Source organism: Camelus bactrianus, chromosome 12 (genome assembly GCF_048773025.1).
Source record: "Camelus bactrianus isolate YW-2024 breed Bactrian camel chromosome 12, ASM4877302v1, whole genome shotgun sequence".
NCBI lineage: Eukaryota > Metazoa > Chordata > Mammalia > Artiodactyla > Camelidae > Camelus > Camelus bactrianus.
The window spans coordinates 17,636,791-17,651,118 of NC_133550.1; the positions used below are offsets into that span (position 1 = coordinate 17,636,791).

Sequence of the window (14,328 nt, forward strand, 5' to 3'; positions counted from 1 at the left end):
GTAGTTTCTTAAACTATTCCTCTACATTTAGGCTCACTTGCTTCCATTTTTGAACCACTGCAAAAATGCTGCAGTAAACATTTTTGAGTGTATAACATGAAATTTAAATGTTTTTATTTCTTTGGGATTGATTCCCAGAAATAGAATTGTAAAGTGTACGTGTATTTCTAATTGTAACTGATGTCACTCAGTTATTTTCCAGGTACGCTACGCTATAGTGCTTCACATCTCCACCAGCAGGGAGTGCCCTTTAACCCTGCTGAGCCTGCGGTGTTATAGTTCATTACACAGTGCTCTTTCATTTTTATTTCAGTTTGCATTCCTCTGCCCTAGGCACTAGGCACTATTAACATCTTTTCACGTATTAGTTGGTCCTTGCATTTGATCTTTTGTGAAGATCGTATCCACAGCCCATTTTTCTTTAGCCTTGTTTGCTGTTTTTAATCAGTATTTTTAGAGCATTTCACATTTCAGATATATTGACCATTTGTATTCTATGCAGCAGGTTTTCTTTTTTCTTTTTTTTTTTTTTTTAGCTCTGCTGTTTGTTCTTGTCTTTGTTTATGGTGTCTTTTGCCAGGCAAAAGCTTTTAGTCTTTATATATTCATACATGATTTATTTTCTTCAAACATTAAATCTCTTTACCCTTTGTGGTAAAGCTCTATTTCACCTTTGAATTTAAAAATAGTTTCCTAGATATACTTTCTAAGACTTAGTTCTAAGACTTTTGACATTTAAGTCTATAATTATTTGGAATTCATGTTTATACTTACATGGTGTGAAATATATGTCTAACTACATAAAGCTATGATGGATAACAACTGTGGCAGCAACATTTAATAAATAAGCTGTTCTTTTCTAACTGAATTAAAATGGCAGCTGAATCACACATTAAAATCTCAGATAAGTTTATGGTTTTTAAAATTTTAAATCAATGTTTATCTTTTTATTAAATATTTGGTGTTTGGCAAGATGAGATGCCTCAACACCCCCCCCCACCATTATTCCTTCTCATTATTTTATATAAACTTTCATAGCCTTTATTTAACTTCAAAAAAGTCCTTCTTTGGGATTACAATTTAAATTGCCTTACATTTAAAAACTGGTTTGGAGATAGTAGACATTTTTAATGATGTTGCATCATCCCAATAAGAATACTTTCACAATAAGAATATTTCTTTCAATCTGTTAGACATCATTTATATCCCTAAATAAAATTTCATGGGCATTCATGCCATCCTTATTAAATGTACCCCATACGTTTTTAAAGTTTCTGTCACTATTGTAAATGGAATGTTTTCTTAATTTTGTTTATAGGTTCTTACTGTTAGTACAGTGAAAAGCTGGCAAATTTTATGTAATTACTGTTGTATCCAGTGTAGTAGATACTGTGGAATGCATTTGTTTACATGCCTTCCAGTCCTGTTCTAGTGTCCAGAAACTAGAAGGTAAAAATTGTATTTGCAAACTTTGTTGGATCTAGGTTTCAAGAAGATTTTGGGGGGTTTCAGTCGGACACATTCATTGAAATATCCTAGGAGGAGAGAGGCAAGATGTAGGGCATTCATCTTGCTGACTTATATCATGGCTGAGGTGGCAAGACTCTGCAGTGGGTAACCGTGGTGAAGTCTTCCTGATTTAGCATCTTCTATGATAGTAGAGACAGCTTTTATCTGGGTTGAAAGTGGCATGACTCTCCTACTGCATGGCATGACTACAGTCAACGAAACAGTAGAACTTGCCTGATTCCTTGGCTGTCCGCACCAGCGGCAGCAGCTTTCCCTGTTACGGCAAAGGAGTGGTCCTAGGGACTGGGTGCATTCTTAACTAGGAGATCATCCTGGTCTCTGCTCCTCCAGCCCTTCTTAATGATTTTTGTAAGCACCGATTCCGCTATCAGATTTCTTTCTGTGACGGCAGCTGAACCCAGATGGATGCATAGTGTACATGGTAGTCACCAATGCTGACTGATGACATAACATTAGAAGAGTTGTTAGTAAAAATAAAAGGTATCGGTGGGTGTTGATGGCCTTCTGCCAATTTCAGCAAAGTCCTATGAGAGATAAGTCCTGTACTTGAAACTGATACAGTTATAAGCATTTGGTTTTGATCCAATGGTCATAATCGGAGATAAGACTAAATTCCTTCCACACTAAAAGACAGAAACCTACTGGCAAAACGAGGTTTTAAGTGTAACTTTCTCACCTAAGCCCTTTGATTCAGATAGCTTCAAGATAGCCCAGCTAAGGGGGGAGGGTGGAGAGTGGGAGAGGTGATGCAGACCGTGCTTGCTAAGTAAAATTAAGACAATAGGATCTTTAGACTTAAAAATCAAGTCTATTCAAGATTTAGAGCTATGATTACCTACAGAGGGAGTGGCAGCTTACCTTATAAAAGCCAGTGTTACATTAATCCTTAAAGAAAATTCCAGGTACTGAATCACCAGGCACCAGTAAAAAGCAGGCAGCATGAGAGCTATGCAGCTGCTAAGAAGGACATTCTCGCCACTGCTCATCTCAGGTGTTGCCAGGCAGGATAATAGACAAGGAGTATTCCTGAGAGCAGAGCCAGATGCTGGAGAAGGTGATGGATTCGGGAGATCCTACCAAAGAGGAGAACTAGGGCTGTCATGTATGCTACAGCAAGCTTACTTCACAGCCGAGGCAGGAGTCTTCACAGTTTCTGAGCAGATTTGAAAACTGTGACTGCTGTGTTGTTGAAGAAATCTGTACAGTTTTCCTGTGGAGTGTCTACATTCTGGATTTACCCAGTTTTCTTTCTTGTTACTTACCTCGTCCTATCCCACATTTTGTCTTAAGACTTGAGTCCTCTCTTAAAATTTGCATAAGTGGAGTTGTGTGCTTCATGTTGCCTTACATCAGGAGAAATATGAAGTTGGTTATTCTATTTATTTTGATGACAAGATGGATCAGTGGTTTCAGGTGATGATAATCACATCTCTTGATTGTAAAGTTTCCCATTCTTTTTTTACTTGGAGATATTTATAACCACTTACGACCATTGCCTGAGCAGTTATTTTGTTAGAAGTTTCAAAATGGTAATCTTCTAATTTTATTATTCCTTCTGCATTTATTAGCTGGAATTCATCTAATAGAAGTATGTCCTTGTATCCATTAGGGTTTCTTTGGTTACTCTGGAGTGTAATTCATACTAGAAGTCGTAACAACTACTTTATTTCTCTCCTTTTAATTGTAAATTTTCAGTGCAACCTCCATTGATGTTCAATGAACTTTTTCTTTCTATCCTTTTATCAATTGATTAACTGAATGATTGATTGTCCATTGTAATTAAATTGTGTCTTTTTATATATTCAATGTGTTTTAATCAATTTCAGTCATTACTTGGTATATACTCCATTCTTGGCCTGTGGGATGTTGCTATGTCCTCCTGATGATGCATTTCTTACTTTCTGGGACCAAAAAAAAAAAAATCACAGATTTATTATGTGCACTTCATGTCCTGAACCTGTAATCAGCCATTTTTCTAAGGAATCCTGGTTCCTTTAATGGCATATGGAAACCAAATTCAGGGCACCATAGATGATCACTACTACTGTATCATTACTTCTAGGCTTTTTCAATGGACAGAGCCTTTTAAAGAGAAAAAAATGTAACAAGTTCATGAATATTTCAAACTCAAGTTTAAGATTGCAAAAACTCTTACTTCTTTGATTTTATGTTGTCTCACTTTGTCTGATGCTGAAATATATGTTCCTAACAATATTAGCATAGTATTTGTTTTATCTTTCAAATATATGTCTAGTAGTTTCAAAAACAATACCAGTATTATTACTGACAATAAGACTACTGAGTGAAATACCTCACTGGGGCAGTCCAGTTAAAATCCTATAATCTAAGGTCAGGTGAAATAATTCTTTTCTATTGTGGTTATAGCACTACTTTGATATACAACTAGGCTCATTTGTTTTAGTTTGTTTTTAATTTTAGGATGTTTAAATGTAATCTTTTTTATTTTGTAAAACTCAGAAGTTTTACTCAGAAGTCCATACTAGTAACAAAGTGCACTCAAAGCAGTGTCGCTTTCATTCTTGTTCCCCCTACCCTGTTTGTTTCCTCCATCGTCTTATACGTAATCATTTTTAAATTTTATACTTCTAATGTTTCTGTTTTGAAAATTAAACAAATTTGTGTGTGTATTGTATGCACATGGGTGTGTGCTTGCTACTCAGAAGTTAGCATAGTATTTAGACAACCTTACATTTTGCTTTCTTGACAGTGTGTCCCAGATATCACTCCATAGCAATACCCTTCCTTTCTACAGCTTAAAAATACTCCATCATGTGAGTGTCCAATACTGTGTTTAACTAGTCATCTACTTATGGGGATCTGTGGTGTTTTCAAGTTTTTGCTTTGATAAGTTATGTCACAATGAATAATTTAACACAGATGCACACATGTAAATATTTTGAACCTTCCTTCCAGCCTTACTAAAGTGACATGGGACCATTTACCCAGGTAACCACTTATGAAAAGTAAATTATGAAAACCTCTTGACATTTACTTAATATTAGTCCTTGAGATAACAGTAATTCCTTGGCATCAAAAGATGTCGCTGCTGTTCCTGTATTTCATAGGGCCAGCACCATTCTGATTCCTATGAATATGTTCCCAGTGACTGCGATGGTTAGACCAGGTGTCTTTAACAACTGGAAACTTCTTTCCTACTGGCTCCCTGATCTATGAGGTCAGGTAAGAACGGGAGATATCACAGGAAAGCTACTGAAACTTCTGTTCTGCTTGGACACTTCTTCATGACCATCTATTTCTTGTATAAGATACTAATTTAAAAAATTACTTCACTTGGTTAATATTAATACTGATTAATGTTAAATCCAGCTGAATTTCTCACACACATATAAGAAGATAATCTGGAGGTTAGCTGTGAGTCTGGTTTCAGATCCCAAGTGAATTCTCTGAGGGTCCATATGGCCTGTATGTTCCTAAGGGAAAATGCTGGTTTTTTTCACAGGTTCCAAATTCACTTCTCCTACCCTGCCTCTCTTCAGTTCCCAGCGGACTAGCAAGAAAGCTCATCTAGGAGTTCAAATTGATTGCTTCAGTTGGCAAGCTGCAAAAGTCACACATGAGAAAGTCCCATATGTCTTTTTAAAAGTTCAAGCTTCTTAGCAAACGAGTCCAGACGAACTTCAAGCTGTAACTCCTAGGAATATAGATTGTTGAGCTGTCCTCTGGGTTCCTTAGTTCAACCTAAACTAACTGCTCTTTTGATTGGCTAGACATCAGAATCCTTTGTTAAGATAATGCTATCAGCAAAATATTTAGAGTCATAGAGGAAAAGGTGTGAACTAATGGTCGTGTACTCGCTGACTCAGAAAGTCAAAGTTAAACAGATAGTATGAGATACATGAGAGAAATTAATACAACCTGTCAAGAACTTAAAATTTCCAAGATATTTCTCCTTCTTTTCTTCAAAACCATAACAGGATAAGAGTACAAATAAGATTCTGAACACTTTCTGTGTAAGTGACAAGCTTTTTGGAATGTGAGCTAATGTATTTCCTTTTTTCCCCCCTCTCTCTCAGCCTCCTAGACAGAAAACTATGTCTATTCTCAGAGTTGGGAAGTTATTGTACAACTTTTAAAAAATGAATATCACTTGATCCTCGATCTCCTTACCTATTGACTCAAAGCTTAGGATATTGTCTCTACTAGGAGGAGCCATGAGCATGAACATGTTCTGAATCCTCTGATGATTTGTCCCTGCCTAACCTACTCCTAGAGGTACTTCCTTCTTCCCTTCACTCCCTTCCTCTCTTCTTGCTTCCTAAGAGACTTAGCTTCCCTTTGAGGTCTCCCATCTCCTCACTTTTCTCCTGTTTGAGCTCTGTTTCCAGGTCTAGGGACAGCTCTTCTGCAATACGGCTTCAGATTATCTCTTCCCTGACATGCGTTGGTCGACTCCTCTGAAATACCCTTCTTCTTCCTCTTTCTGATTCAACAATTACAATATATCAGAAATCCTATTTCCAGCTCTTTGTGTATAAGCTAATTCAACCTTTCCAAATGTAAGATATGTTGTTTCCCCCAAGTTTACTCAGTTTACATATGGAAAAATTATAATTTAAAAGATCAAACAATATTACAAAAGTTAGACAGTAAGTGACATAATTGGGTTATATCATACATATACCTGTCTCTAAATTGCAGGGTGTTGGCAACATTCTGCTACACTTACTGAACCTCAGGTATAAATCCTGTTTATCTTAGAGAAGCTGAGTCCACCATCTGTGAGCAACCCAGGTAGGGATATGGTAGGAAATTAGGGGTGTATTTTCCACTCTTCATGCCTTAAACTGTCTCCTCATCAATCAATCGCAGTCTTATGAGCTTCAGGGAGTTGCTTTATCTGAAATTAAAATAATCTTAAGATGGCCTAGCCCTGGGACATGGAGGACAGGATCAAGGTACAATCTGAGCAAAAATATAAAATAGGTTATGGCTATCTCCAATACCTGCTTAGCTCTGGCTTTAGTATTTTTTATTTCATACCAGGTGCCTCTTCATAAACTCAGGGCTTTAATCTCCTTTATGATCAGGCCTATCTTCCCAGATCAATAATATGCCGGATTTAGAAGAATATTTTATGTATTCCAAAAAATATGCTGGACCGCTTTCTCCTCTTGCTTCCTACTCATTCCTACACTTATTAATGTTCTCTGCTAATACTTTCTGATCAGCATTATGAGATAAAGTCACATGTCATTCTGCAGTGACTAATCCTTAGTTGTGTTTCCTTTGGATAGGATCCAGCAAACTCCCTCCATCTAATAATGTTTAATATCTGGCAACAAAACTACTATGTCGTACTTTCCAAAGTTGTTGACATTTTATGTTTAGTAACAGCAGAAGAAAGAAATCCCTAATGGTGACACTTTAGACATCAGCCACAATAAAAAAGACTCGTTTTTATTATTTTATTTATTTACTTATTTTGAGGGAATCCCTCTAACACTCCACAAATTCCCTAAAAAGAAATCTGATGCTCCACTTCTGTGGAATTCAAGCCCCTGGACAGCAGCTTTTCTTCCTGTCACTGTGCTATACGTGTGCAAATACACTATGCAAGCTTATCCCATCTTTTGCCTTCTTGAAAGGATAAAATTCTTCCCATAATTCCATTGAATCTTTTGAGTTAGTAAGTAGGGATATATTTGGAGGTGGGAGATAGGAAAAGGGGCTTTTCTTTGTATTGCCCTGAGATTATGTCTCAGAGACATGGCAACCCCTTCCATCCACACCCTGGGTAATGTGGGCCTTTTATACAACATAAAGGATTTCACATTTTGATTCTTTATGAGCTGCTTTGCTGTATCCTCTGGAGATGATGTGGTGATCTGAGCACTAGGTGCCCAAGTGGACACTAATCAGATCTAAATTAATGAGTGAAACTTGAAAATTTTAGCCATAATTTTCATATTTTCTTCCTCTCAAAACTGGAAATAAATATGCATATATTAGAAAAATAATATACATAATTTATCCTTATTGTAAACGTATTTCACTACAAATATTAATTTTCAATAGAATTCGTCCCAGTTCTGCCCTAATGCAAGATTCTCAACACTAGGTGCACAAGCTGAATAATTTTCCCTGGATGTGAATAATTTGTCATTGGGTCTCAAAGTGTTATTGCCACCACCTGATGCTACTGGTTATTCAGACAGGTAATTGAACTTAGTCATTCAGTGCTTGGTTAGCAGTAGTCAAGGGAAGAGAGACCCTAATTCCCTTTGACCAGCCCCACATCTGAATATCAAGCATCCCTCTATCTAACCACTATCTCCAAATCTTACAACCAGCTTCCACTAGTGTCCCTAGAGAAGCAATACCTCAAACCCAAACCAGTGACTTTATGGCTTTTGCCCTAGCCATAATCCTCTGCATCACACTGCCTCCCATTTAATTCCTTGCCACCCTTGTTTCTGTGATTCATTCACTTTGTAAGCATGCTTTACTTCCTTATCTCTTTTTTTTTTCTTTGTCACTGCATATGCCTGGAAAAAAATCAAACCCCATTTAAAACCAAATATGTCTGCTCTACACATGTGCTTAAGCAGCTAAATATTACTGAGACAATCACACACTTGTTCAAATTAGCCTCAGAATTTCAAATGGGTGAATATATCACCAGTTAATCCTACTGTGTTTCTTTAGTAAATTAGTCTTCCACTTGATTTGCCTGAGTTTTGTATTCTTTGTTCATCAAAATCCCTCACCGCCACCTCATTAAAAACACATACCACACACACACACACACACACACAGAGGTAGGTAGGTAGGTAAGTAGATAGATAAATAGACAGATAGGTAGACAGACAGACAGTTAGATAAACTCTTTTCATGATCTCATCTCACAATTCTTCAAAAACTTTGCAGCTATCAAAACATCTCTTGTATTTCAGCCATAAAATCCACCAAGCCAGCTGCCTCAGGTCCCCTCTCTTTACCTGCCCTTCTGTTTACAAAAGATAAAGGGCCCCTCCTCCTATCTATGGACAAAACTTCATCTGTGCTTTGTATGGATTTCATTCCTTTTCCCTTTCTTAAGGACTATACTTTTGCTGTTAACTTCTTACTCTGCTACATCAATAAATTTTCTCTGTTTCCACCGAGTATCCAAAATTCTGTTTGCATTAATACCCATCTTAAGAATAAAAGAAACCTCTGGAGGCATGAGACAAGGGTCCACAAAATTACACACGGAACTGATAGAGGGGTGGTAGAGTGCCACGCAACAATACCAAAGTTACTATCATGATGATTAAGAATTTAGCTTAGGAATATGTGAACATGATTTCCAGCACCACTGTGGTGGCTAAGGCAGTGGGGTAATTAGGAGGCACAAAAGAAGTTTTAATGTCTCTCTTGGATTCCCAGGGTAAATCTTTTTCTCACTATGGGAAACCACAGCATGTTCAGTGAGTTCATCCTCCTTGGATTTTCTGCTGACCCTCAGACCCAGACTGTGCTCTTCATGTTCTTTCTGGTGATTCACCTCCTGACTCTGATGGGGAACCTGGTGATGCTGCTGATGATTAGGGCTGATTTTCACCTGCACACACCCATGTACTTCTTTTTGGGACAACTGTCTTTCCTGGACCTCTGCCACTCATCTGTCACAGTCCCCAAGATGCTGGAGAATCGGCTTTCTGAAAGTAAAACCATCTTTGTAGAGAGCTGCCTGGCTCAGGCCTTCTTTGTGTTTGCCACCGGGGCCACTGAGGCCTGCCTGCTGGCTGTGATGGCCTATGACCGCTACGTAGCCATCAGCTGCCCTCTGCTCTATGGCCAGCTGATGAACAAGCAGCTCTGTGCTGGGCTGGTGTGGGGCTCCTGGAGCCTGGCCTTTGTTGATGCTCTCATCAATATCCTCCTGGCTGCCAGTTTAGACTATTGTGAGGACCAAACTATTCCCCACTTCAGCTGTGAGCTGTCTTCTCTCTTCCCTCTGTCTTGCTCTGATACCTCCCCCAATTTCACACTTCTGCTCTGCTCTTCTGTCTTGCATTTCTTTGGAACCTTCATTATGATTGTTTCCTCCTATGCCCACATTGTCTCCACCATCCTGAGCATCAGCTCCACCTCAGGCAGAAGCAAGGCCTTCTCCACCTGCTCCTCCCACCTCACTACTGTGATCTTGTTCTATGGCTCAGGCTTCCTCAGCTATCTCTTGCCAACCTCCGGATCCCCCCTGGAGATGGTCTTCTCCTTGCAGTACAGTGTGGTCACTCCCATGCTGAATCCTCTTATCTACAGCCTGCAGAACAAAGAGGTGAGGGTTGCTCTGGGAAGAATGTTAAGAAGATATGTTAACTTTTTCACATAGTGGACCAGAGAAACAGGACCACAGAGAAGCTAAACTATTCTGTAACAAGATACATGATAACTGGAAATTAAGATTTTTTTTAACGTTCTTAGAAACATCTTTATTAGAAGTGTTTTTAACTTTAAGTGTTTTAAGTTTATAAGAAGTGTTCTACTACATGCATTACAAAATGAGGATCACTTCCCTTCACTGATATGATACTGGTCTGAACTCAGCTTGCAAGTAGTGTTCTTAGAAAAAAGGAATTATGTCTTGATTGACCATCATGCAAGCTATTGAAAGATACGTATATGTCAGCATCTTCATACATGCTTAAGAAGGCAAGCTCTATTCATAGAATGATTAATGATTAACAGTCAGCCCTCTTCAGAGGAAGAGCAATGGGTCAGATAATTTTCCAAGGTATCGTTTATATATTTATGTTGTAGAACTATCTGTTATTTTTGCTGACCCAATATGCTTTCTTTTCACCCTTCCTCCAGTAACTGCACACCACTTTTGCTTTGGGAAATTAACACTTCCCTATTTTATGTAGCCCAGTGGAACTCTCCATGATGCCCTCTGTCCCCACTCACCACAAGGAGACCATGTGACCCACAGAAGGCCAGTCATTCTACCCCTGCCTCCTCACAGGAGAGAGCTCAAGCCCTGCTGCTACTGAGGTCTCCAGTGGTTCCATGCCAGCTGGGCTTCCTCCCTGGTTTTTCAACAAGCAAAATAACAATAGCAGACTTTTAAATAAAGACCCTTACCTTAAGTGTTTATATATATATATATATATATATATATATATATATATATATATATATATATATGTATAGTCTTTAATTATCTCAACAACTTTGTATGAACTAAGTACTATTATTCCTATTTTACAAATAAATAAGTGAGAACCAGAGATGTTGCCTACAGGTAAGGGGAGCTGGCATTTCAAACCAGTAGGTCTGAATCCAGAGTCCATTTTCACAGACCCTTTCTTGAGTCTGGTATTTTGCAAAACATCTTTTTCCTTATTAGTGTGAAGCAAATTCAAATTATGTTGTCTGGGAACAAAGAGTTCACACTGGTACTCAAATTGGCACTAAGAACTGAATTATGTTCTTCACTTGACCCCCAGTGGGAGTTTTTTGATTAATTAACATAGGAGAAGGTGCAAAAGACAGCAAATCTTCTATTTGCATTCTCTGACAAGAATATATACACCATGGTATTCAATGGAAAACATGTACTTACCACCTGTGATCACCTAAATTTTTGCATTCACTGGGAGTGAAACTTGAGTGGCTAAGAAGCTGCAGCTGTCATCCATTATGGTGGAGATAAAAATATTAAGACTCAAGTAAGACCCAATAATTTCAAGCAAGACAGATTCAAATCTTTTGTCCATTTTTAAAAAGGATTGGTGTTTTTGATATTGAGCTCTATAAGCTCTTTATGTATTTTGGATAAGCTCTTTATATATTTTGGATATTAACTCCTTATCAGACATATCATTTGCAAAAATCTTCCATTTAATAGGTTGTCTTTTCATTTTATTGCTGGTATCCTTTGCTGTGAAAAAGCTTTTAAGTTTTATTAGGTCCTGTTTATTTATTTTTGCTTTTGTCTTCCTTGCCTGAGGAGACAGATTAAAAAAAATTACTGCCAAGACTGATGTCAAAGAGTGTACTGTCTGTGTTTTCTTTGAGGAGATTTACAGTTTCCATTCCTACATATAGGTCTTTAATATATTTTGAGTTTATTTTTGTATATGGTGTGATAAAATGTTCTCACTCATTTACATGTAGCTGTTCAGTTTTCCTACCACCACTTATTGAACAGACTGTTTTTTCCTCCATTGTATATTCTTGCCTCCTCTGTTATAGATTAGTTGACCATAAGTGCATTAGTTTATTTCTGGGCTCTCTGCTCCGTTCCATTGATCTTTGTGTCTGTTCTGTGCTAGTCCCATAGTGTTTTGATTACTGCAGCTTTGTAGTACATTCCAAAGTCAGGAAACGTGGAACCTCCAGCTTTATTTATTTATTTATTTTTTTAAATCGAAGTTGCTTTTTGGTGCTCAGGGTCTTTTGTAGTTCCATACAAATTATAGGATTATGTGTTCTAATTATGTGAAAAATGTCACGGTAATTTTTATAGGTTGCTTTCTGCAGTATGCAAAGTTTCTCCTGAAAAACCAGGTGATAGCGTTCTAGGGATTCCTTTGTATGTGACTTTTTTTCCCCTCTTGCTGCCTTTTTTCTCTTCCTGCTGCCTTTAAAATTCTCCCTTTAACTTTTGCCATTTTCATTATGATATTAATAAGTGTAACTGGTGTAAGTCTGTTTGGGTTCATCTTGTTTGGGACTCTATGTGCTTCCTGTACCTGGATGTCTGTTTCCTTTTTCAGGTTCAGGAAGTTTTCATCCATATGCTAATCAAAAATATTTTCTACCTCTTTCTCTCTTCTCCTTCTGGGAATATAGTATACCCGTATAGTGCAAATGTTAGTATGCTTGATGTTGTCCCAGAGGTCCCTTCAACTATACTCATTTTTAAAAATTCGTTTTTCCTTTTGCTGTTCTGATTGGGTGATTTCCATTAGTATATGTTTTTGAGGTTCATCCATTTTGGTAGCATGTATCAGTACTTCATTTTAGTCTTCGTATTGTTACTGTTTGCAGATACATCTTTCTCTACCTTTTAATTTTCATTTTATTTGTATCTTTAATCTAAGGTGTTTCCCTTTTAGACAGCATATAGCTACACCTAATTTTTTAATCCAGTCTGGCCAAATGAGGCTTTGATTACACTGTTTAAATCAATTTACATTTAATATAACTATCAATATGGTTAGACTTAGTCTGTCACTTAGCCATTTGTTTTCTATAAATCTCATGTCTTTTTTGTTCCTTTGTTTCTGCTTTACTGCTTTCTTTTTTATTAGGTAGGTATTTTCTAATGTTCCACTTCTTTTCTTTTGTTGATTTTCCCAACATGTTTTTTGAATTATTTTCTTGGTTACTGCTCTAGTGTAATGTTTCTCAAAAGGGGATATTTCTTCCCTTAAGGGAACACTTGACAGTGCCTTAAAATGAAATAAAGAGTTTTTCAAACAGAGGAAAGCTGAAAAAAATTCATGTTAGTAGAACTGACTACAAGGATGTTAAAGTAAATTCTTCAGGCAGGTGACCAATGATACTATATGGAAATTTGGATCTACACAAAGTTTGCCAAAATGGCAAACATGCATATAAATATAAAAAGCATTTATCTTATTCATTAATCTTCTTAAAACATAGTTGACTGCTTAAAGCAAATATAGTAACAGTGTATTTGGGGGCATGTAATATGTGTAGAATTAAAATGTATGACAACAATAGCACATAAGACAGAAAGAGGGGAATGAAAGTGTAGTGTTGTATAGTTCCAATACTATTTATGAAGTTGTACAATATTATTTATAGGTAGTCTCTGATAAGTTAAAGATACTGCTAGCATCATAATTATGAGAAACTCAGTTTTGTCACCAAGATCAGGCATGAGGCAAGAATGTCTTCTCTCACCATTCCTTTTCCATATCATACTGGAAGTTATAGCTAATACAATAAGACGAGAAAAAGAAATAAAAAGTATACAGATTGGGAAGGGAGAAATAAAATTGTCTTTGTTCATAGATGACATGACCATCTATGTAGAAAATCCAAAACAATTGACAAAAATACTCCTAGAACTAATGGGCATTTACATCAGAGCTGCAGGATACTAGGTTAATAGGCAAAACTCAGTTGCTTTTCTAAAAATCAGCTATGAACAACTGGAGTTTGAAATTAAAAATATACCCTTTACATTGACACCAAACAATGAAATGCTTAGGTATAAATCTAACAAAATGTATATACAAGATCTGTATGAGAAAAATGACAAAACTCAGATGAACACAATTAAAGGAGAAGTAAATAAATGCAGTGGTATTCCATATTCATGGATAGGAAGATTCAATTCTGCCAAAATGTCAGTCCTTCCCAACTTTATATGTAGATTCAGTGCAATCCCAATCAAAATTCCAGCAAGTTATTTTTGTAGACATTGACAGACTGATTCTAAAGTTGACATAGAAGGCAAAAGACCCAGAATAACAAACATGATACTGAAGGAGAAGAACAAAGTTGGAAGACTGACACTGCCCTACTTCAAGACTTACAATAAAGTTACAGTAATCAAGACAGTGTGGTATTGGTGAAAGAACAGACAAATCAGTGGAATAGAATAAAGAGCCCAGAAATAATCTACACATATATAGTAACTGATCTTTGCAAAGGAGCAAAGGCAGTAGAATGGAGCAAAGATAGTCTTTTCAACAAATGGTGCCAAAACAGCTGGACATCCACACGTGAAAGAAAAAAGAATCTAAACACAGACTTTACACCCTTAACAAAATTACCTCAAAATATATCACA

At 37.0% G+C, this 14,328-nt stretch overlaps 1 protein-coding gene across 1 annotated transcript; it reads left to right on the forward strand.

Moving 5' to 3' along the window:
• The first annotated feature begins 6,224 nt into the window (after nucleotides 1–6,224).
• On the forward strand, nucleotides 6,225–10,116 carry LOC105076336 (olfactory receptor 8S1-like). The gene has a single exon (XM_074375940.1). It carries the CDS (start codon nucleotides 8,960–8,962, stop codon nucleotides 9,887–9,889), a length of 930 nt encoding a protein of 309 aa, XP_074232041.1. The 5' UTR covers nucleotides 6,225–8,959; the 3' UTR covers nucleotides 9,890–10,116.
• Nucleotides 10,117–14,328: the final 4,212 nt, after the last annotated feature.

What these genes read in the sequence shown, in the direction of transcription:
- LOC105076336 (XM_074375940.1), top strand. Translation starts at nt 8,960, where the DNA reads ATGGGAAACCACAGCATGTTCAGTGAGTTCATCCTCCTTGGATTTTCT.